This window comes from Oncorhynchus gorbuscha, linkage group LG18 (assembly GCF_021184085.1).
Source record: "Oncorhynchus gorbuscha isolate QuinsamMale2020 ecotype Even-year linkage group LG18, OgorEven_v1.0, whole genome shotgun sequence".
In the NCBI taxonomy this organism is placed as follows: Eukaryota; Metazoa; Chordata; class Actinopteri; order Salmoniformes; family Salmonidae; genus Oncorhynchus; species Oncorhynchus gorbuscha.
In genome coordinates, this window is record NC_060190.1 from 12,427,032 (window position 1) to 12,451,913 (window position 24,882).

Below are 24,882 nucleotides of genomic sequence, written 5' to 3' on the forward strand. Positions count from 1 at the left end.
AGATCTGTACCTCGACACAATCCAGTCTCTGAGCTTTACGGACAATTCCTTTGACCTCACGGCTTGGTTTTTGCTCTGACATGCACTGTCAACTGTGGGACCTCAGACAGGTGAGTGCCTTTCCAAGTCATGTCCAATCAATTGAATTTACCCCAGTTGGACTCCAATCAAGTTGTAGAAACAGCTCAAGGATGATCAATGGAAACAGGATGCACCTGAGCTCAATTTTGAGTCTCATAGTAAGGGTCTGAATACTTATGTAAAATATGTTTTTTTTATTTTTAATAAATGTGCAAAAATCCAAGGTGCGACATAATGATGATTATCAACCATCTGTTAACACAGGAAGCCCAATTCTGATATTTTTTTGCTAATTTGTATTTTGACCAATCAGATCAGTTCTGAAAAAGTGACCTTCTGTCTGAATCATATAGTCAGATTTTTCATTATTGTTCTCTGTTGTATCAACTGACTGATTCTGTATGGGGGGTAAAAACAGAAGTATTTGTCAGGAAAATATTTATCTCAAAATGTTTGATTGTACAGAAAGGAGGGTTATAAAATCTCTAGATTCAGACATCATATAGATTATTTTTTGTTTGTTGCTAAAGACTGTTTGCTTTTCCTTGAGCGTGCAGGTCGTACACCGATTCTCCAATCAAATGCATGATTTATGAATCAGGAACCAATCAGAAGAACGAATCGTCCTTTTGTGGGTGGCAATTCAATCATGGAAACGCCCTCTTCACGTAAAAAAAAAAAAAAAAAAAATCCGATTGATCATTTTGCTTGTACCGGGTGGAGTAAAACGAGTCTGAGGTGGTGAAATATTGGTCTAAAATCGTCTTGTTATTTGCAATAGCTTATTAACTCCTACCAGCCTCTCACAAAATGACGACGACAACTATATATTCAGGCATGGAAGCCGGTGCAAAAAGCAGCTCCAGGTAAGCATCATGACATGTCAAGAGCCTTGCATTTTCAGCCAAATGTCAAATGATGCAGCCCTCTAGACAGCTAAATTAGCTCGCTAACCTTTAACTAGCTAGTTGTCAAACAATAGACCCTATTTTCTTAACCTGTTCGTATTAATGGCTTTTAAAATGATATGTGAGAGGATGTATTTCACGTTAAATGCGTCTGTGGCCACAACCACCGTTGACATTTGCCTCTTTGTATGTGGAACAGGCTAACTAACGTTAGCTTGCTAGCATTTAGCTAGTGAATGTAGCTAGCTAACGACGTGCTCGTAGGTGTGTAAAAGCAAGCTAATGCTAATGGTTCTAACTGATTGCCTTCAAAGGAATCAACATTTGCTTCTTCTTTTATTCAATGCAGGGTGCATGACACTAGAGCCAGACTGCTAGCATGAAACTTGTCGTTGGCTAGCAAATCAATAACAGTTAATTTTATGGTTGGGTGGGGCCCCCTGTGGAAGCTGATTTTTCTATCCGACTAACGTTAGTAGTATCCACTTTGCCAATCACGACCGTGCAGCCCTCTTCCATAACCAGATTTGCTCAAATTAAATATTCACTAACCAGTTATTCGGCTAGCTAGTTACTGACTTGCAAAACCAACTATGCTAATCAGACTTAAATTATTTTACATCTGGTTGGTTTAGCCGGCTTGATTAAGGTTGATATCAGGCCGAAGCAGCTGCCCCACATACAGAGACAACTGGCTACAATGACATCTGGATATTTTATGACCCGCTGGTTGTAGTGTGCCTCTGGGGCAAGTGGGATGGGGGAACCTAAAATGTCTGTTATCGTGAAAATCGATCAATTGAGCTTTCACCAGGTTTACATTTATGCAAGCACAAGGCATGTAAATCAAAAATATATATTTTTAATTGTTAATCTTAGCAGGATGTATTGTTTTTTAAAATCATTCTCAATGCAGAGAAGCTGCCATTTTAAAGATGATTTCATGCTTTAAAAATCCTCACATTTGGTCTCCATGGTTTTGTCACACCCATTTTTCATCCTCTTCTAAATCCTCGGCTTAAAGGTGGGTCCACTCACTGCAGGAAGAGATAGTGGCGCCAGCAGGAGCCCATCTCTAACATGAATTCAAAGCATTTTGTGTGTCAGCATAGATTAGCTCTAGTCAATGTGTCAGCTAACCAGACCACCATAATGACAGTAGTCAGGAAGGCTCTAATGTAGTGTTGCGCACCAGATACACACTTCCTCCCAAAATAGCCTGGGATGATGCCCTTTGTCCTGTGCAAAATTTCAGACAGGTGTGTATTTTTTTTTTCTTTCTTCAGTAGGAACTCTTAGAGGGTACAAATCCTAGTTTAAGGCTATACCAGTAAGAAGTATACAAGTTAGGCTAGTTTTATTTTCCTCAATACTTTTCTCATTGCTTTGTCTCTTAGGGTCCTGCGCCCCCCTGGAGGAGCCTCCAACATCTCTTTTGGCAATGATGAGGAAAAGCCCCCCAATCGCAAAAACAAGATGGCCTCCAACATCTTCGCTGAACCAGATGACCCACACGCTCATCGGAGGAACAACCCACCTGGTAACCAATCACCTTACCTCAGCCTCTTGTATAATACTTATACTGTGCCTCTAGCTGTATGTAGCCTATGTAATTTATCAAAACTTCTCAGTGCGGGTCCTTAGTCTTTAAATTAATTTATCTCAGATTCTTAAATTCAAAGGTCTTAAATGCAACTGAGATGACTACAGTGTTTCCATTAAAGTGCTGCTGCTTAATTGTTGCAGTTATTACTATTTTAACATCAAATAATACTGGAGGCGCACTTTTTCTAAAGCTATCCAACAATGTTTGCACGTCATGTGCGAGTCGGGCCGTTGCCAGAGAACAAGCTTTCCTATACATTTTTTGTTGTTATTTTATTAGGATCCCCATTAGCTGTTGCAAAATCAGCAGCTACTTATCCTGGGTCTGCATGAAATATGACATAATAGAGAACATTAATAGACAAGAACGGCTCATGGACAGAAAGGCACGTTTAGCGTACATATCAATACATACACACTATCTAGGTAAAATATGGAAGAGGCGATGTGAGGTGTTGCTTTATCAGTTTTTTTAAACCAGGTTTGCTTTAAACCAGGTTTGCTGTACATTTGAGCAATATGAGATGGAACAGAGTTCCATGCAATAAAATGGCTCGATTTAATACTGACTTTTCTTGCATTTGTTCTGGTTTTGGGGACTGTGAAAATACCCCTGGTGGCATAAGTGTGTGTCAGAGCTGACTGCAAACAATTTGGGATTTTCAACACAATGTTATAAGAATTATACCTTCGACTACAATGAAGAGCAAGACGTGCCGCTTAACTAGGTCTTTCCTTGCATCACTCGACGACAATAATCAAGATGAGACAACTAGAGCCTGCAGGACTTGCTTTTTGGAGTGCAGTGTCAAAAAAGCAGAGCATCTCTTTATTACGGCCAGCCCTCTCCCCATCTTTATAACCATTTGAATCTGTTTTGACCATGACCGTTTACAATGAAATGTAATGCAAAGTAATTTAGTCTCAACTTGTTCAACAGCCACACCATTCATTACCAGATTCAGCTGAGGTCTGGAACTTAGGGAATCATTTGTACCAAATACAATGTTCTTAGTTTTAGATGTTCAGGACCAGTTTATTACTGGCCACTCATTCCAAAACTGTCAACTCTGTTAAGGGTTTCAGTACTTCGTCAGCTGTGGCTGCTGACACTTATGATTCAACCATATAGATATACATGGACAAACATGCATTGTTTTAATGCCAGTGGCAGGTCATTGGTAAAAATAGAAAAGAGTAGAGGGCCTAAAGAGCTGCCCTGTGGTACACCACACTTTACTTGTTTGACATTTAGAGAAGCTATTAAAGAAAACCCTCTTTCTATTAAATGGCTCTGAATCCAGAGTATGGCAGAGATTGAAAAGCCATAACATTTACGCCACCATTAAAACGTTTGCGGTCACTTAGAAATGTCTGTGTTTGAAAGAAGAAAAAAGAAAAAACAACTTATTGTTGTCCATTTAAAATAACATAAAACTTGATCAGAAATACTGTAGACATTAATGTTGTAAATGAATATTGTAGCTGGAAACGTAAAAAAAAAAATGGAATATCTACATAGGCGTACAGAGGCCCATTATCAGCAACCATCACTCCTGTGATCCAATGGCACGTTGTTAGCTAATCCAAGTTTTCATTTTAAAAGGCTAATTGACCATTAGAAAACCCCTTTGCAATATTTGGTCAACAGTGATGCGCTTAAACCTTCTTCCTGCAATGAAAGTACACATGACCAAAAGTATGTGGACACCTGCTTGTCAAACTGCTTTTTCCTAAGTCATTGGCATTAATGTGGAGTTGGTCCACCCCCCCCTTTTGCTGGGAAGGCTTTCCACTACATGTTGGAACATTGCTTCTGGGACTTGCTTCCATTCAGCCACAAGCATTCGTGAGGTCGGTCACTGAAGTTGGCTGATTAGGCCTGGCTCACAGTCGGCATTCCAATTCATCCTAAAGGTGTTCGATGGGGTTGAGGTCAGGGCTCTATGCAGGCCAGTCAAGTTCTTCCACACGGATCTCGTTTTGTATGGACCTTGCTTTGTGCATGGGCGCATTGTCATGCTGAAACAGGGAAAGACCTTCCGCAAACTGTGGCCACAAAGTTGGAAACACAGAATCTTCTAGAATGTCATTGTATGCTGTAGCATTAAGATTTCCCTTCACTGGAACTAAGGAGCCTAGTCCGAACCATGAAAAACAGCCTCAGACCATTATTCCTCCTCCACCAAACTTTACAGTTGGCACTATGCATTCGGGCACGTTGCGTTTTCCTGGCATCTGCCAAACCCAGATTCGTCTGTCAGACTGCCAGATGGTGAAGCTTGATTTATCACTCCAGAGAATGCTTTCCACTGCTCCATAGTCTGATGGCGGAGAGCTTTACACCACTCCAGCAGAAGCTTGGTATTGCGCATGGTGATTTTGGCTTGTGTGCGGCTGCTTGGCCATGGGAACCCATTTCATGAAGCCCCGATGAACAGTTCTTGTGCTGACGTTGCTTTCAGAGGCAGTTTGGAACTCCCTAGTGAAGCAACCGAGGACAGAAGATTTGTATGCACTTCAAAAGTCTGGATCTGTGAGCTTGTGTGGCCTACCACTTTGCAGCTGAGCCGCTATTGCTCCTAGACGTTTCCACTTCACAATAACAACACTTACAGTTGACCAGGGCAGAAATTTGATGAACTGACTTGTTAGAAATGTGCCACGTAAGTCACTGAGCTTTTCTGTAAGGCCGTTCTACTGCCAATATTTTTCTGTGGTGGTGGTGGCATGGATGTCATGGGGACGGTAACATTGTTAATAAAAAATGTATATATTATACATTCTCCATTAGGAGAGGACAAAGGTTGTAGACCATTGCTGAATATTTTAACCATACCACGTGGTTAAACTCTTAGACTATCGATACCGACAGAATAAGAACAAGTGTTTGATATAAGTTACTAGTCTGCAGCTAGGAATTCGGTATCATTGAACGCGAAGAACGGCATCCGCCGAAACATCCATTCTATAACTAATGAATGAATGTCACTCTGAACTATCCCCTCTAACCAAGACAGAGGACGAAACTCCAACAGAAACAAACTTTTCACCAGCGATCAAGACGACACACTGAGCATAAATATATACACTGTTCAAAAAAATCAAGGGAACACTTAAACAACACAATGTAACTCCAAGTTAATCACACTTCTGTGAAATCAAACTGTCTACTTAGGAAGCAACACTGATTGACAATAAATTTCACATGCTGTTGTGCAAATGGAATAGACAACAGGTGGAAATTATAGGCAATTAGCAAGACACCCCCAATAAAGGAGTGGTTCTGCAGGTGGTGACCACAGACCACTTCTCAGTTCCTATGCTTCCTGGCTGATGTTTTGGTCACTTTTGAATGCTGGTGGTGCTTTCACTCTAGTGGTAGCATGAGACTGAGTCTACAACCCACACAAGTGGCTCAGGTAGTGCAGCTCATCCAGGATGGCACATCAATGTGAGCTGTGGCAAGAAGGTTTGTGTCTGTCAGCGTAGTGTCCAGAGCATGGAGGCGCTACCAGGAGACAGACCAGTACATCAGATGTGGAGGAGGCCGTAGGAGGGCAACAACCCAGCAGCAGGACCGCTACCTCAGTCTTTGTGCAAGGAGGAGCACTGCCCTGCAAAATTACCTCCAGCAGGCCACAAATGTGCATGTGTCTGCTCAAACGGTCAGAAATAGACTCCATGAGGGTGGTATGAGGGCCCGACGTCCACAGGTGGGGATTGTGCTTACAGCCCAACACCGTGCAGGACGTTTGGCATTTGCCAGAGAACACCGAGATTGGCAAATTCGCCACTGGCGCCCTGTGCTCTTCACAGATGAAAGCAGGTTCACACTGAGCACATGTGACAGACGTGACAGTCTGGAGACGCCGTGAAGAACGTTCTGCTGCCTGCAACATCCTCCAGCATGACAGGTTTGGCGGTGGGTCAGTCATGGTGTGGGGTGGCATTTCTTTTGGGGGCCGCACAGCCCTCCATGTGCTCGCCAGAGGTAGCCTGACTGCCTTTAGGTACCGAGATGAGATCCTCATACCCCTTGTGAGACCATATGCTTGTGCGGTTGGCCCTGGGTTCCTCCTAATGCAAGACAATGCTAGACCTCATGTGGCTGGAGTGTGTCAGCAGTTCCTGCAAGAGGAAGGCATTGATGCTATGGACTGGCCCGCCCGTTCCTCAGACCTGAATCCAATTGAGCACATCTGGGACATCATGTCTCGCCCCATCCACCACCTCATCAGGAGCATGCCCAGGCATTGTAGGGAGGTCATACAGGCACGTGTGTGTGGCCTCCACTACTGAGCCTCATTTTGACTTGTTTTAAGGACATTATATCGAAGTTGGATCAACCTGTAGTGTGGTTTTCCACTTTCAGTTTGAGTGTGACTCCAAATCCAGACCTCCATGGGTTGATAAATTTGATTTCCATTGATAATTGTTGTGATTTGTTGTCAGCACATTCAACTATGTAAAGAAAAAGTATCTAATAAGAATATTTCATTCATTCAGATCTAGGATGTGTTATTTTAGTGTTCCCTTTATTTTTTTGAGCAGTGTATAAAGGCAACCGAAGGCCGTCCTCGTCAGTGTGTCACACACCACTTTGCAATGAGCTGGAGGCAGTATGCATTTTGAAAACATAATTGTTGCACACCTGAACAGTTTTACTACGCTCCTTGCCTTGCTCCAAAGTAGCCTTGCCAAAATCAGACTATCTGTGGAGGCAATTATTTTGTTAACTTTCTTTCATTGTCTTCTGGCCAAAGGCACAATCCTAGTCATATTACCAACCAATGTTAGATGCATATTAGATCTACCCTTTTTCAAAATTTGGAACTGATATTTTCATCTCACATGAAACTGATCGTTTTTGACAACTTTGTTTCCAGCTAATTGCAGTATGGAACCAACTTTCGCAATTGCTTTTTAATGTTTGTTTTTCTGTAACCTAGGCCTACTGGTTGCCTGACTTTCTGTCTGGATGACCAAACTGGCTCCGCTCGTGCATGTTGATTGTCTATCCCTACCAAATGCGTTCATGACACATTTTGGGGTTGAAATGCATATTAAACATTTAGCTAGCTGTTGCTCGGGGATGCAAACTAGTCAGTTGTTTTTTTGCCGAAAGGTATCCTTTTTGGGCCCTCACTAGTTTTTATCCCTGAACTTGCTTGCTAATTTGTCCTGGGAGATTAACATGGGTTGTTATTTTACCTGAAATGCATAGGTTTTGATGAAAAACATTTTTGTTTTTGTATTTATAGAATTTTGATGGTGGTTGGCAACCAACTTTAAGGTGTATTACCATCACCGACTGGAGTGTGGACCTCATCTTTCAATGACCCATATGGGTAAATTCTTGTAATAACCAATGAGTAGATGGGAGAGGTGGAACATGCAGCGTGTCAAATGGCTAAAATAGAACCAAGTTCTTCTATTTTAGTACCTGGCTATGCAGGAGTCTGATGCGCTTGAGGAGTTTGGATGAAATTATTGAATAACATGTACATTTCATTTTGCAGCACTCACAGATTAAACGTGTGCTGTCTGGTCAGCATGTTAGCCACCTGTTGCACCCTCTACAACCACTGATTATTATTTGACCCTGCTGGTCATCTATGACTGTTTGAACATCTTGCCCATGTACGGTTATAATCTCCACCCGGCACAGTCAGAAGAGGACTGGCCTACCCCTCAGAGCCTTCTTTCTCTAGGTTTCATCCTCCGTTCCTGCCTTCTTGGGAGGTTTTCCTGGCCACTGCTTCTGCATTGCTTGCTGTTTAGGATTTTATGCTGGGTTTTCTGTACAGCACTTTGTGACATCGGCTGATGTAAAAGAGGCTTTAGAAATACATTTGATGGATATGACCGACTTGATCATTGCCCTTGCTAGTTTGATTTGTTTTAACATTCCTAGTATTAGTTACATTTTCTGTCAAGTTTTTTTTTTTTTTTTCCCAAAAAATATTGAGTCACTGAAACAAGCAAGGTACCAGGCCAGCTGGTATTTACAACCTGATGGCAATTATTTGGACTACCAAGAAATGTATTGGTGAATTATATTAACCATGCATTCAACTGCATCCATCTATTGTCAACAATACCTCACTTTGCATCATGTATTTTTTGCAGGTAAAATATAACCTATTTTTAAATCCTCAGTTTGGTTTTGTAGCATGACCTGAGTATTTGATATTTTTTAAATGTAAATTATGGTTGTCTGGTCACATTTGTAAATTAGTTAACTCTGTCAGTTCCACTTTAAGAGCTAGCCCTAAATATACAACTTTTTGCCAACGGGCTCATTTCTGGAGTGGAATATCAGCAGGTGTGCACAGACCTCACAATTGATATTAAATTTCATTCCAAGTGGCATTTTAAGAAGGTCTTAAATTCAACTTCATCGAACCTGGAGATAATCTATATGGATGCAAGTTGCAACTTCCTCCACAAGAGGGCAGATTGTGTTCATGTATGATGCTTTGATTCATGTTTGCACCACAGAGCTTATAAGAAAAGCTGTCACCGTGTATAGGAAATGGCCAATTTAACTCCTCCAATCCATAGTCATTACATTAGCTCTTCCACTATTGATCTTCCTTCCTACACTGAATCCCAGCAGGGCTGAGTCTGAGCCATTCTGGAATATTCATGAAGATCTCTGTGTTGCCTGCAGTGAATGCTCCCGTGTCAGGTCACAATCAACAGCCTGGTCAACACTATGCGACTGTTGTGCTGCATGAGGCAAAAGGTGGTCGCAACAGATTAGGGGCATGGATCAGAAAACCAAAGTTATCTTTGACCAACACTCGTATCTGTATTCCCAGTCATGTGAAATCCATAGATTAGAGCCTAATGAATTTATTTCAATTGATGGATTTTCATAACTCCGACTCAGTAAAATCTCTTGCCGTTTGATATTTTTGTTCAGTATATGATAAATCTGATTAGCAGCTGTTGAGTAGGGGAGTTCGGCATGCTGTCTGAAAGGTCAGGTGGGGAGACTGAGATTTTTTTTTGTTTTGCTGGTTGTTGAATTGGAGTGTTTCCAATTCAACTCTCACTCTTCCTCAACTTTCCTTTCTAGGTCATAACTTGCAACCCCTTGTGATTTAGCAATTAAAAACAATCCATGAAATGGCAGAGCTAAGCAGTTTTAGTTTCATTCTACTTGATTAGGTGTTTGGCTGCTTATAACTCTATCAAGTATCTGAAACGTTATCACTTATGAGATGTTCTTAAATTAGAATGTAAGCCCTCGATCACTTGATTAGCCAGGCAATTCCCAGGGATTGAGATTCAAACCGTGTCAATTCTGTGTATCTACAGGTGGGAAGCCCACCGGAGTGCTGTGTGGAGAGCCCTCAGCCCCACTGAGGAGATGTGCTGCCCAATCTTCCTCCAACAACCACGAGGACTCCGACGCCGGGGTGAGATGGCGCAACGCTGTGTTTGTGTGGGGGTGATAAATCTGGAATTTCCCATGTTGACATTTCCTCAAACTTAAACATGGGCATTCCTTGTTGAGGATTTTCTTTCACTTTTGTGTATTTGGCCTACTCCTTTCTGTTGTGTTTTCTAATCACTTACCTTTTTGTCCCTTCATCTCCTCTTAGACTGGAGACAATGACGTGGGAAATGCTGGTAAGGACTATTTTAATGATTCTTGCTAACTTCCACTGTTAAACAAGTTGTCCAGATTAAGACTACATATTCATGTCTGTAAACTTCTAAGAAAGTTCATTTTATTCACAATGCTAGTTAAATTATAGGGAAATATGATTTTTAGTATGGTATGTAGTGTTGAAATGTTGAACATTTGTATTTTTTGTCTATCGATTTTGTTTTTATTACCAGATGTTTTTAAAAGCTTCAAGTGGCAGTATTACATTTTTAAATGCTTGAGTGGCAGGCATGTTATCCTGTCTCCTTACCCATGTTTAGATAACGCTGTGGAGGTTGAGGTCATTCCTGCCCCAGAGCAGAGGAATGAGGCCTCCCAGCCCGTCACGGCAGCCTCCCAGCCCGCCGCTGGGATGACATCAGGCCGCAGGAACCCCCCAGGGGGAAAGTCCAGCCTCATCCTCGGTTGAGGTCCCTCTCCTTCTCTTTCTCTATCTCTCTTTCTCAGAACTCCGCTGTCCTTTTCTCTTTTTTTAAAAGAAGAATCTCCACCTGTTCATCTGTGAGTCCAGGAATTTTATCCCGTCCTCTTCCTCTCCTCCCTGATTCCATTGTTTTGATACCCCCTCTTTTTTAATTTTTGTATGTTTTTTTGACAGAAGCACTTTATGTACCTGATCCAAGCCCCTGGCATATGTAGTGCTGTAGTCACAGGCCCTCTGGCCAAAGGGCATGAGGTTTAAGTTGTCCCTCACTCCATCCGGTGTCAATGGCAAAGTTCTGATGCGCGATCGATAAGGTTTAAACAAAAAACAAACAAAAAAAAATACTAAAATGGATTTATATGAAGTTGTTGCTTTTGCACCGTGTTCATTGTCTGGTAAAAACTGCATGCACGCCTGGTTTGTTCCAAGTCCGACTCAACCAAAACATTTTGGTGAAGCCTTTTGTTTAAAAAAAAATAAAAATCGATTAAAAAAGGAACTAAAAGTTTTACTGTGAACGTTTCATTTTAATTGAAGGTTATGCTGGACTTTATTGAGTCATATTAATTAATTGTTGGGGTACATGATCTAGTGTTGCATGAAGTTTGGGACTTGAACATCTCTATGGAAACTAAAATCCACACAGGGGATCCAAACAGTTTACTCAAACCCCGGTGTCATTATTTCTGAAGACTAAATTCAGTGAATATGTCCAGAAAATGGGCTTTCTAATGTCATGAAATGGAGAACAAGATGACATTTTATTGTATCTGATTTGATTTTTTGGAAAGGAAACTTTCTCAACGGCTAAAGTGTATGCCTGTTTGTGTGTGGTACTCCATCTGATAGAATGACAAGTGACCTTATGACAGCTCTGCCTAGTTCTCATTTTACTTATTTATTTTAATTCTCAATGTTGGACAATTTGGTACATTAAGCAAATTGCTCAGTTCTTGTTCAAACTTTTGTCATGGTCTCTCTTACAGGTCTGATGCCTATTTTACTGTCTGCCTTGTACAGGGAAAACCTGTGGTTCTATGTATTTACACATACATGCATACATGTATAACACACAGGTAAATTCTGTTCAAATGTAATTTGAATGAAATTGCACACATGGCTTTAGTGAATTCATGTTGAAGTGCTGTTCTGTAGATGTTGAAGGGTCAGCTGGGCTACATGATCGTTACTTGTTCATCCAAATTCATGCAGGTTTGTTTATCACTGTAAAAGTCTCAATGAATATTGGCACAAATTAAATGTCACTTTTGACCATACATGGCTGTCTTTTATTTCTGAAGGTAATGGGGCAGTTGGCTGTGTCGTTATTCAGTGACCTAAATACATTTTTGAACTGGGTGGTTCGAGCCCTGAATACTGATTGGCTGACAGCAAACATATTTTTACTGCTCTAATTACATTTGTAACCAGTTTATACAGTAACAGCCATAAGGCACTTTGGGGTTTGTGGTACAGTGCCTTCGGAAAGTATTCAGACATTTAGATTTTTTCTGAAATTGTTTGTTACAGCTTTATTCTCAATCTACACACAACATCCAATAATGACAGCGGAAATAGGTTTTATACATTTCTGCAAATGTATTAAAAATACAGAAGTACCTTTTCTATTTACATATTCAGAGACTTGAAATGTATCTCAGGTGCAGCCTGTTTCCATAGAAACATATTGGAGTCCACCTGGGTTAAAGTCAATTGATTGGACATGAGTTAGAAAGGCACACACAGGTCTACATAAGATCCCACAGTTGACAGTTTTTGCTCTGGCATGCACTAAGGCATTAGGTCGACGGAATTGTCTGTAGACCTCCGAGACAGGAATGTGTCGAGGCACAGATCTGGGGAAGGGTACCAAATGTCTGCAGCATAGAATGTCCCCAAGAACATAGTGGTCTCCAATATTCTTAAATGGAAGTTTGGAACCATGAAGACTCTTCCTAGAGCTGGCCGACTGTCCAAACAGCAATCGGGGGAGAAGGGCCTTGGTCAGGGAGGGGACTAAGAACCCGATGGTCACTCTGACAGCGCTCAAGAGTTCCTCTGTGGAGATGGTTGTCCTTCTGGAAGGTTTTCCCATCTCTGCAGCACTCCCCCCATCAGGCCTTTATGGCAGAGTGGGCAGTAAAATACATGACAACCTGTTTGGCGTTTGCCAAAAGGCACCTAAAGACTCTGACCATGAGAAACGAGACTCTCTGTTCTGATGAAGCCAAGATTCAACTCTTTGACCTGAATGCCAAGCTTCACGTCTGGAGGAAACCATCCCCTACGGTGAAGCATGGTGGTGGCAGAATGCTGTGGGGGTGTTTTTCAGAGGCAGAAACTGGGAGACTTGTCAGGGTTGAGGCAAAGATGAATGTAGCAAAGTACAGAGAGAACCTGTTCAGGACCTCAGACTGGGGCGAAGGTTTACCTTCCAACAGGACAACGACCCTAAGCACACAGTCAAAATAATGCAGGGGTGGCTTCGGGACATGTCTCAATGTCCTTGTGTGGCCCAGCCAGAGCCAGGACTTGAACTCAATCGAACATCTCTGGACAGAGCTGAAAATAGCTGTGCAGCAACGCACCCCATCCAGCCTGACACAGAGCTTGAGAGGATCTGCAGAGAAGAATGGAAGAAACTCCCCAAATACAGGTGTGCCAAGCTTGTAGCATCCTACCCAAGAAGACTCAAGGCTGTAATTGCTGCCAAAGATGCTTCAATGAAGTACTGACTAAAGGGTCTGAATACTTATATAAATGTGATATTTGTTTATTTTTTATAAGTTAGAAAATGTCAACTGTTTTTGTTTTGTCATTATGGGGTATAATTGTGTGTAGATTGATGAGGGGGGGACAATTTAATCAAGATTGTAACCTAACAGAATGTGGAAAAATTCCAGGGCTCTGGATGCACTATATAGCCGATATTCCATGGCTAAGGGCTGCATCCAGGCATTCTGCAGTGCGTTGTGCTTAAGAACAGCCCTTAGCCGTGGTATATCGGCTATATACCACACCCCCTAGCCGCCACGGGGTAGCCTAGTGGTTTGAGCGTTAGGCCAGTAACCGAAAGGTTGCTAGATCGAATCGCCAAGCTGACAAGGTAAAAATCTGTCATTCTGCCCCTGAACAAGGCAGTTAACCCACTGTTCCTAGGTTGTAATTGTAAATAAGAATTTGTTCTTAACTGACTTGCCTAGTTAAATAAAGGTAAAATAAAAAAAATGATTGCTTAATTATGTTGACTTTGATACTACTGTATGTATTGACTGCAAAATGACAAGTGAAAGTGGTGGCATTTCTTTGCAACATTCCTTTTCAGTCATGGTCGGACTGCCTCAAATGTTTTGAATAGCCTACCACCCGTTTGTTCCGTACCGTCCTCCTCTTCCTCCCTCTCCGACTCCATTGTTTTGATACCCATTTCAGTTGAAGGCACTCAGTTGTACAACTGACTAGGCATCCCACTTTCCTTTCCCCTTTTTCTCTCCCCTTTTTGTTGTTGTTGACAGAAGCACTTTGTGTCTGATCAAGCCCCTGGCATCTAGTGCTGTAGTCATAGTCCTGCTGGCCAATGAGCTTGTGTAGGCTGGGGAACCTAAAATGTCTTCTGGTGACAGTCGATTAAGTGAGTCTGCAACCTGGGTTACATTTATGCAAACACAGTGGGTAACAAAAAAAAGTCATTCTTATTCTTGGAGGGTAATCTCTAAGAGCAGAGATTTTCCAGTTCAAAGATTATTTTGTGCTATAAAAATCCTCATGCTTGGTCTCCATGGTAACCATCAGATTTTTCCTTTAAAGGTGGTTTCACTCACTGCCGGAAGAGCTAGTGAAGCCAGCTTGGAGCACATCTCTAAAATGATTTCAAAGCATTTAGTGTGTCAGCATAGATTAGCTCCAGTCAGTCGGTGTGTCCGCTAACCAGACCATCATAATGACAGGGGTCAAGAGGGCATTGAAAGGGAGTGGTCTTACAGTTTTTTCCAATTGCTAACACACTAAAATGACATGCATAGATAGCACAATTATTTAAACTGACACAGAGAGCAAAACCTCTTCTCAAGTCTCCAAAAGTCTAAACACATTTTCTGCTTTACACACATTTTGCAATTCAAAAGGGCACTTTTTAAATGCACTGCACACGGTTCTCTGCATAAGACACAACAATATGACATAAAGTCACATGTTTGCCATTTCAAAACACAGCCATTCAAAATGACATGACATGAGCTAATTGGCCAATACATGTGCCACCTGGCCAAACACCTCAATAGTTAAATGTTACCACTTCAATCAGGAAGTAAGCACTATGAAAAGACCACAGGTGAGCACCTTTTGTTTTACAACAACAATGGAAGCCGTTACAGAGAGAGGAAGAGGGAGGTTGAGAATGAGAGGGGGAGGAAGAGTGAGAGGTAGGGGTAGAGCTGCTAAAGGAGTTCATGGCCAAAGAAGACAACAACTTTCAAATGAAATCAGAGCAACCTTAGTTGATCATGTCATCAACCATGGGCTGACAATGGGAGAGGCTGGACAGAGGGTGCAGCCCAACTTGAGCCGTTTTACTGTCGCCTGTGTCATCTGGACATTTAGACTGGAGTACAGGTATGTAACCAAAATTTATTTCACACTATGTAGTACACCCCATGTCATAGTGTATCAGTTGGGTGACACCTGTTTACTTCATGAATTGCTGATGTCATACATGAACTGCACAAATTTCCTGTAGAATTTACTCTACTGTGGGGGAAATATCTTTAGGTTGCATTGCACAAGCCCTATATTTTTGTTTTTCTAAAGGACTGAGAGATGCAACCATGGTGGAGGAAGGGGCCAAATGTTCACCGGGGTACAGGAAGCTGCCATTGTAAACTTGGTTTTGGAAAAGAATGAAATCAGATTACGAGAAATTCAAAGCCACATCATCCAAGACGACACCATATTCAACAACATTCAACGAGTCAGTCTGTCCACATTGGCTCGCATTCTCAAGCCAAACCAAATCAGAATGAAACAACTTTATAAGGTGCCGTTTGAGAGAAACTCTCAAAGAAACAAAGAGGTCAGACGAGCATATGTGGATGTAAGTACAATATTGACTGCAGTACACTACACGCAACATTGTTTCCCAGTGTACTGGATAACACCATATTGACTGCTTTTGTTCTTTGTTTTCAGGGAATACTGGAAATGGATGCTCATGCAATCCCACATGAGTTCATCTTTATAGATGAGGCTGGGTTCAACCTAGCAAAGACCAGAAGAAGGGGGAGAAACGTCATTGGCCACAGAGCCATTATAGATGTTCCTGGCCAACGTGGTGGGAACATCACAATGTGCACTGCCATCTCCAGCACACAGCCCATATTCTCACATTTCTGGACAGACTCCACAACATTCTCATACCACCAGAGCGTATAAATGATGCAGATCATCAAAGAACCCGGTACGTTGGACAACGTGAGCTTTCATCGTGCAGCTCCAGTCCAAAACTGGTTTGCTGACCACACACCATTTCTCGTGCAATACCTCCCACCATACTCCACATTTCTGAACCCCATAGAAGAGTTATTTTCGGCATGGCGGTGGAAGGTATACGACCAGCAGCCCTTTGCGCGCAGGCCTCTTGTGCAGGCTATGGAAGAGGCATGTGATGAGATTGATGTGGGTGCGATTCCGGGATGGATAAGGCACTCAAGGCGCTTCTTCCCTCGATGTCTGGCAAGGGAAGATATTGTCTGTGATGTGGACGAGGCGTTGTGGCCAGAACCAGCTGTGCGGCAAGATGCTGCCTTGTTATTTTTCTTGCCTTTTCTTTTTCAGTTTACTGATTTTTTGTAATCATATTTTGGTTCAGTCCAATGTAAATATATCTGCTGTGCATATGTTGCACTGACTTCTTTGGTGAAAGATAAAACATCAAATGTTTCAACAGCATGTGTGTGTATCTGTAAATATTTCTGTGCATCTGAAGAATTTTCTACAATTTGAACTATTTTAGTATTATGGCAAAGCATACTAAAGCTGAGAGTGCTTTTCATTATGCCCAACAGTGTGTAGTTGTTTAGACAAAAATCTGGTTATATGAATGAAGTGTGTGCCATTTCATACAAATGTTTGATTTTGATAATGCTATATGTAGTTTTGGTTGCAGTGCTTCATTTTGCAGGATATATGAGGTATTTTGCAGTTTGGGTGTGTGGTTTTGTGAATTGTGTTAAGTATTTTGATAAAACCAGCCTAGTTTGCAAAATTGTGTTTCAGCAATTGGGAAAAACTGTAATGTAGTCTTGCACAACAGACACTGACTTCCTCCCCAAATAGCCTGGGGGTGAGGTTGCCCTCAATGGAAATGACTAGCTTCATCAGACTGAATTGATTTGCCTGGCGACCAAAACACCTTGCTTCGGCCAAACGCTTCACCATGAGTTTGGAGCTGAGTACCTCCCCAACTATTTCTAGAACACATTCTAACCGTTCTGATTGGTCCCAGAAACCGGTAGGTTGGGCAAGAGCCAGAAATTCATCCTTGGCTTTGATAATCTGATTGGTTAGAGATGATCCAATCGTTAATGACTTTGTTTTGTACAATAACCCTTATTTTGACCTCGCCACAAACAACTTCAAAGATGGCAGTCTTAGAATAGATGGTGGCGATGGGGGACCGGTAGAGAGATTGCGTCCCTCGAGCAGGAAAGAAAGTGGAATATTTTCAAAAAGAAAATATATAAATCCATTGTTGCCACCCTTAGCATTGAATGCAAGGGAGTCCAGCGAGCATATGGCCTCTCTTGATAATAAAAAAATATTATAATAATAGCCAATCAGCATTGAGCTAACCTGAGTGAGCTCAGCTGTGAATTGTCCTGGCACACCTAAAAAAAAGTGTCATTTGGCATCACACCAATCACATCACATCACAAGCAGAACGTCAATTACAGAAAACAAATACATTTCTGCATCTAGTTGTCCTAGCAAATAGTAAAGAACTCCCCTCACCTGGATGTCTACGTGTTAATTAAAAGGTATAAAACATGACCTGCAGGCACTAGGCCCTCCATGGAATGAGTTTGACACCCCTGCTCTCAAATCGGGTGAGTAGATACGTTTTTTTTCTACTTGCACGCATTCTCTCTCACACACACACACACACACACACACACACACACACACACACACACACACACACACACACACACACACACACACACACAAATGGTTATTTACTTTCCTGGCTTGTCTTCCCCGGTGGTTTTACCCACGCACCACTAATGAGGCCTTGTGTACCGGGTGAAGTGGGAGGACGGGAGACCACAGCCACATCCTTGTGGGAGCAGAGCTGTTCGTCCATCCCTATGATCAGTTGTCATTGAGTCCACCCGGCCTGTAAATGTTTGAAGACTTATAATTGCTCCAGCGAGTGTTGGCGAGCTAGTTGTGTGGGGGATAATAAGCTAACAGAACTACCGGGTGCCGTGCCACAACTGATGTCCTCAAAATATACTTTTTTGGGGGAAGTGATTCCCTCAGACATCCACAATGCTGTGTTTTTTTCCATTTGGGGTGCTTGTGCCTTAACGTTGTCTCTGTTTGCCAGATGTGGAACGAAAGCAGTCAAAGCACCTTGCACTAACCCAGTCGGTGCTTTGAGTCCTCAAAAACAGCTTTCAAGAGGATCTCATTGTGGTGGAGTCATTAAGTCAGTTCATTACATTACACTGACTGCTCTATAGACATCAATGGACAGCCCTTCTCTCGAGGACTCTTTATCTGAAACCTATTGACGTTGTTTGTTTCCTCTTTGTTTTCTCCGTTGAGGGTGATATTGATTGAGTATGATAAGTAAATACGATGATATATGATACAATAAATTCAACTGACTTGTCTGATTAGCAGCTGTTGAGTAGGGGAGTTCGGCATGCTGTCTGAAAGGTCAGGTGGGGAGACTGAGTGGTTTTTGGCTTGTCCCCAGGCCGGATGTTGAATTGGAGTGTTTCCAATTCAACTCTCACTCTTCCTCCAAACTTTCCTTTCTAGGTCATAACTTTTAACCCCATGTGAGGGTCAATCCATGAAATAGCCAAGCTAAGCAGTTTTAGTTTCATTCTCCTTCATTAGGTGTGGTATTTGGCTGTTTATAACACTATCAAGCATCTTAAACGTTATCACGTTTGACAATAGACGTCCATAGATTAGAATGTAGCTCTCTATCACTTGGTGATTAGCCAGACAATTCGCTGGCAATAAATGAGAATCAAACTGGTGGGAAGGCCACTGGAGTGCTGTGTGGAGAGCCCTTTGCCCCACTGAGGTGCTGCCCAGTCCTCCTCCATCAGCCACGAAGAATCCAACGCCAGGGGGAGATGATGGCTTAAGACTGTGTGTGTGTGTGGAGGTGATAAATTTGGAATTTCCCATGTTGACATTTCCTCAAAGTTAAACAATGGGCATTCCTTGTTGAGGATTTTCTCTTTCACTTTGCTTTTATTTAATTGGAATACTCATTTCTGTTGTGTTTTCACTTACCCTTTTTCCCTTGATTTCTGTATCACATCCGGCCCTGATTGGGAGTCCCATAGGGCAGCGCACAATTGGCCCAGTGTCGTCCGGATTTCGCCGGGGTAGGCTGTCATTGTAAATAAGAATTTGTTCTTAACTGGCTTGGCTAGGTAAATAAAGGTTAAATAAAATTAAACAATCTCCTCTTGACATGGGGAGGGCTGGTGAGGACAGTTTCATGTATTTTTGATGTGTTCTTGCTGATTAGCATTGTTCTCCTCTCATAGAGGAGTAATAAAGGCCTAGTGCAGTCATTTTCAATAAAACATATTTGTATTTATTTATTAGGGAGTGGTGCAGCACCACCCTTACTTCCTGCGGCTATGTTGAACTGTTGAATATTTAGTGTATGTGTATATAGGCTTGTTTCTGTCTATGTTATTACCACATTTTATTTATTTATTTCAAGTAGGCTAGTTGAGAACAAGTTGTCATTTACAACTGCGACCTGGCCAAGATAAAGCAAAGCAGTGCGACAAAAACAACACAGAGTTACACATAAACAAAGGTACAGTCTATAACACAAGAGAAAAGAAAAATATAAATAAATAGAAAAATCTATGTACAGTGTGTGCAAAAAGAGTAGGTAGGTAGGCTAAAAGTTGGACATAGAGGCGAAAAGAATGACAATTTAGCATTAATACTGGAGTGATAGATGAGCAGATGATGATGTGCAAGTAGAGATACTGGGGTGTAGAAGAGCAAGAGGGTAAGTAATACTATGAGGATGAGGTAGTCGGGTGTGCTATTTACAGATTGGTTGTGTATAGGTACAGTTCTCAGTAAGCTAGTCAGACAGCTGATGCTTAAAGTTAGAGAGGGAGATATAAGACTCCAGCTTCAGAGATTTTTGCAATTCGTTCCAGTCATTGGCAGCAGAGAACTGGAAGGAAAGGCGGCTAGAGGAAGTGTTGGCTTTGGGGATGACCAGTGCAATATACCTGCTGGAGCGCGTGCTACGGGTGGGTGTTGCTATGGTGACCAGTAAGCTGAGATAAGGCGGAGCTTTACTTAGCAAAGACTTATAGATGACCTGGAGCCAGTGGGTTTGGCGACGGATATGTAGTGAGGGCCAGCCAACGAGAGCATACAGGTCGCAGTGGTGGATAGTACAGTTGAAGTCAGAAGTTTACATACACTTAGGATGGAGTCATTAACACTCGTTTTTCAACCACTCCACAAATTTCTTGTTAACAAACTATAGTTTTGGCAAGCCGGGTAGGACATCTACTTTGTGCATGACACAAGGAATTTTTCCAACAATTGTTTAAAGACAGATTATTTCACTTATAATTTACTGTATCACAATTCCAGTAGGTCAGAAGTTTACATACACTAAGTTGACTCTGCCTTTAAACAGCTTGGAAAATTTGAGTCAATTGGAGGTGTACCTGTGGATGTACACTGCTCAAAAAATAAAGGCAACACTAAAATAACACATCCTAGATCTGAATGAATGAAATATTCTTATTAAACACTTTTTTCTTTACATAGTTGAATGTGCTGACAACAAAATCACACAAAAATTATCAATGGAAATCAAATTTATCAACCCATGGAGGTCTGGATTTGGAGTGACACTCAAAATTAAAATGGAAAACCACACAACAGGCTGATCCAACTTTGATGTAATGTCCTTAAAACAAGTCAAAATGAGGCTCAGTAGTGTGTGTGGCCTCCACGTGCCAGTATGACCTCCCAACTACGCCTGGGCATGCTCCTGATGAGGTGGCGGATGGTCTCCTGAGGTCTCCTCCTCCCAGACCTGGACTAAAGCATCCGCCAACTCCTGGACAGTCTGTGGTGCAACGTGGCATTGGTGGATGGAGCGAGACATGATGTCCCAGATGTGCTCAATTGGATTCAGGTCTGGGGAACGGGCGGGCCAGTCAATAGCATCAATGCCTTCCTCTTGCAGGAACTGCTGACACACTCCAGCCACATGAGGTCTAGCATTGTCTTGCATTAGGAGGAACCCAGGGCCAACCGCACCAGCATATGGATTCACAAGGAGTCTGATGATCTCATCTCGGTACCTAATGGCAGTCATGCTACCTCTGGCGGGCACATGGAGAGCTGTGCGGCCCCCCAAAGAAATGCCACCCCACACCATGACTGACCCACCGCCAAACCGGTCGTGCTGGAGGATGTTGCAGGCAGCAGAACGTTCTCCACAGCGTCTCCAGACTCTGTCACGTCTGTCACATGTGCTCAGTGTGAACCTGCTTTCATCTGTGAAGAGCACAGGGCGCCAGTGGCGAATTTGCCAATCTTGGTGTTCTCTGGCAAATGCCAAATGTCCTGCACGGTGTTGGGCTGTAAGCATAACCCCCACCTGTGGACGTCGGGCCCTCATACCACCCTCATGGAGTCTGTTTCTGACCGTTTGAGCAGACACATGCACATTTGTGGCCTGCTGGAGGTCATTTTGCAGGGCTCTGGCACTGCTCCTCCTGCTCCCCCTAGCACAAAGGCGGAGGTAGCGGTCCTGCTACTGGGTTGTTGCCCTCCTACGGCCTCCTCCACATCTCCTGATGTACTGGCCTGTCTCCTGGTAGCGCCTCCATGCTCTGGACACTACGCTGACAGACACAGCAAACCTTCTTGCCACAGCTCGCATTGATGTGCCATCCTGGATGAGCTGCACTACCTGAGCCACTTGTGTGGGTTGTAGACTCCATCTCATGCTACCACTAGAGTGAAAGCACCGCCAGCATTCAAAAGTGACCAAAACATCAGCCAGGAAGCATAGGAACTGAGAAGTGGTCTGTGGTTACCACCTGCAGAACCACTCCTTTATTGGGGGTGTTTTGCTAATTGCCTATAATTTCCACCTGTTGTCTATTCCATTTGCACAACAGCATGTGACATTTATTGTCAATCAGTGTTGCTTCCTAAGTGGACAGTTTGTTTTCACAGAAGTTACATTGTGTTGTTTAAGTGTTCCCTTTATTTTTTTGAGCAGTGTATTTCAAGGCCTACCTTCAAACTCAGTGCCTCTTTGCTGACATCATTGGAAAATCAAAAGAAATCAGCCAAGACCTCAGATTTTCTTTTTAGACCTCCACAAGTCTGGTTCATCCTTGGGAGCAATTTGCAAATGCATGAAAAGACCACGCTCATCTGTACAAACAATAGTATGCAAGTAAAAACACCATGGGACCACGCAGCCGTCATACCGCTCAGGAAGGAGACGTGTTCTGTCTCCTAGAGGTGAACGTACTTTGGTGCGAAAGGTGCAAATCAATCCCAGAACAACAGCAAAGGACCATGTGAAGATACTGGAGGAAGCAAGTGCAAAAATATCTATATCCACAGTAAAATGAGTCGTCTATTGACATATCCTGAAAGGCCGCTCAGCAAGGAAGAAGCCACTGCTCCAAAACCACCATAACAAAGACAGACTACGGTTTGTAACTGCACAAGGAGACAAATATCGTACTTTTTGGAGAAATGTCCTCTAGTCTGATGAAATAAAAATAGAACTGTTTGGTTATAATGACCATCGATATGTTTGGAGGAAAAAGGGGGAAGCTTGCAAGCCGAAGAACACCATCCCAACCGTGAAGCACTGGGGTGGCAGCATCATGTTGTGGTCATGCTTTGCTGCAGGAGGGACTGGTGCACTTCACAAAATAGATGGCTTCATGAGGATGGAAAATTATGTGTATAGATAGAAGCAACATCTCAAGACATCAGTCAGGAAGTTAAAGCTTGGTCGCAAATGGGTCTTCCAAATGGAGAATGACCCCAAGCATACTTCCAAAATTGTGTCAAAATGGCATAAGGACAACAAAGTCAAGGTATTGGAGTGGCCATCACAAAGCCCTGACCTCAATCCTATAGAAACTGTGTGGGCAGAACTGAAAAAGCGTGTGCAAGCAAGGAGGCCTAAACCTGACTCAGTTACACAAGCTCTGTCAGGAGGAATAGGCCAAAATTCACCCAACTTATTGTGTGAAGCTTTTTAAAAGGCTACCTGAAACATTTGACCCAAGTTAAACAATTTAAAAGCAATGCTACCAAATACTAATTGAGTGTATGTGAACTTCTGACCCACTGGGAATGTGATGAAAGAAATAAAAGCTGAAATAAATAATTATCTCTAATACTATTCTGACATTTCACATTCTTAAAATAAAGTGGTGATCCCAACTGACCTAAGACAAGGAATTTTTACTCTGATTTAATGTCAGGAATTGTGAAAACTGAGTTTAAATGTATTTGGCTAAGGCCTATGTAAACCTCCGACTTCAACTGTATATGGGGCTTTGGTGATACAACAGGTGATAGACTACATCCAATTTGCTGAGTAGAGTGTTGGAGGCTATTTTGTAAATAACATCGCCGAAGTCAAGGATCAGTAGGATAGTCAGTTTTACGAGGGTAAATTTGGTGGCATGAGTGAAGGAGGCTTTGTTGCGAGATAGGAAGCCGATTCTAGATCTAATTTTGGATTGGAGATGCTTAATGTGTGTCTGGAAGGAGAGTTACAGTCTAACCAAACACCTAGGTATTTGTAGTTGTCTACATATTCTAGGTCAGAAACGTCCAGAGTAGTGATGTTTGTCGGGCGGGAGGGTGCGGGTAGGAATTAGTTGAAGAGCATGCACTTAGTTTTACTAGTATTTAAAAGCAGTTGGAGGCAACGGAAGGAGTGTTGTATGGAGTTGAAGCACGTTTGGAGGTATATTAGCACAGTGTTCAAAGAAGGGCCAGATGTATACAGAATGGTGTCGTCTGCGTAGAGGTGGATCGGAGAATCACCAGCAGCAAGAGTGACATCACTGATATATACAGAGAAAAGAGTCGTACCGAGAATTGAACCCTGTGGCACCCCCATAGAGACATCCCCACAGGTCCTCCGATTTGACACACTGAATTCTATCTGAGAAGTAGTTGGTGAACCAGGCGAGGCAGTCATTAGAGAAACCAAGGCTATTGAGTCTGCCGATAAGAATGCAGTGATTAAGAGAGTCGAAAGCCTTGGCCAGGTCGATGAAGACGGCTGCACAGTATGGTCTTTCATCGATGGCGGTTATGATATCGTTTAGGACCTCAAGCGTGGCTGAGGTGCACCTATGACCAGATCGGAAACCAGATTGAATAGTGGAGAAGGTATGGTGGGATTCGAAATGGTCGGTAATCTGTTTGTCAACTTGGTTTTCGAAGACTAGAAAGGCAGGGTAGGATAGATATGTAAATGTAACGGTTTGGGTCTAAAGTGTCTCCCCCTTTGAAGAAGGGGATGACTGCGGCAGCTTTCCAATCTTTAGGAATCTCAGATAATACGAAAGAGAGGTTGAACAGGCTAGTAATAGGGGTTGCAACAATTTAAGCGGATAACTTTAGAAATAGAGGGCCCAGATTGTCTAGCCCTGCTGATTTGCAGGGGTGCAGATTTTGCAGTTCTTTCAGAACATCAGCTATCTGTATTTGGGTGAAGGAGAAGTGGGGAGAGGGAGGGGGGTTGGGCAAGTTGCTGCAGGGGGTGCAGAGATGTTGGCCAGGGTAGGGGTAGCCAGGTGCAAAGCATGGCCAGCCGTGGAAAAATGCTTATTGATTTATCGGTGGTGACATTGTTTCCTACCCTCAGTGCAGTGGGCAGCTGGGAT

General features: G+C 42.6%; 1 protein-coding gene across 1 annotated transcript; it reads left to right on the plus strand.

Annotated features, from left to right (window-relative positions):
• Positions 1-762: 762 nt before the first annotated feature.
• Positions 763-11,981, plus strand: LOC124004049 (jupiter microtubule associated homolog 1-like). The gene is made up of 5 exons (XM_046312798.1): positions 763-947; positions 2,387-2,529; positions 9,924-10,024; positions 10,211-10,238; positions 10,539-11,981. The coding sequence occupies exons 1-5, from the start codon at positions 892-894 to the stop codon at positions 10,685-10,687; spliced, it is 477 nt and encodes a 158-aa protein (XP_046168754.1). The 5' UTR covers positions 763-891; the 3' UTR covers positions 10,688-11,981.
• Positions 11,982-24,882: the final 12,901 nt, after the last annotated feature.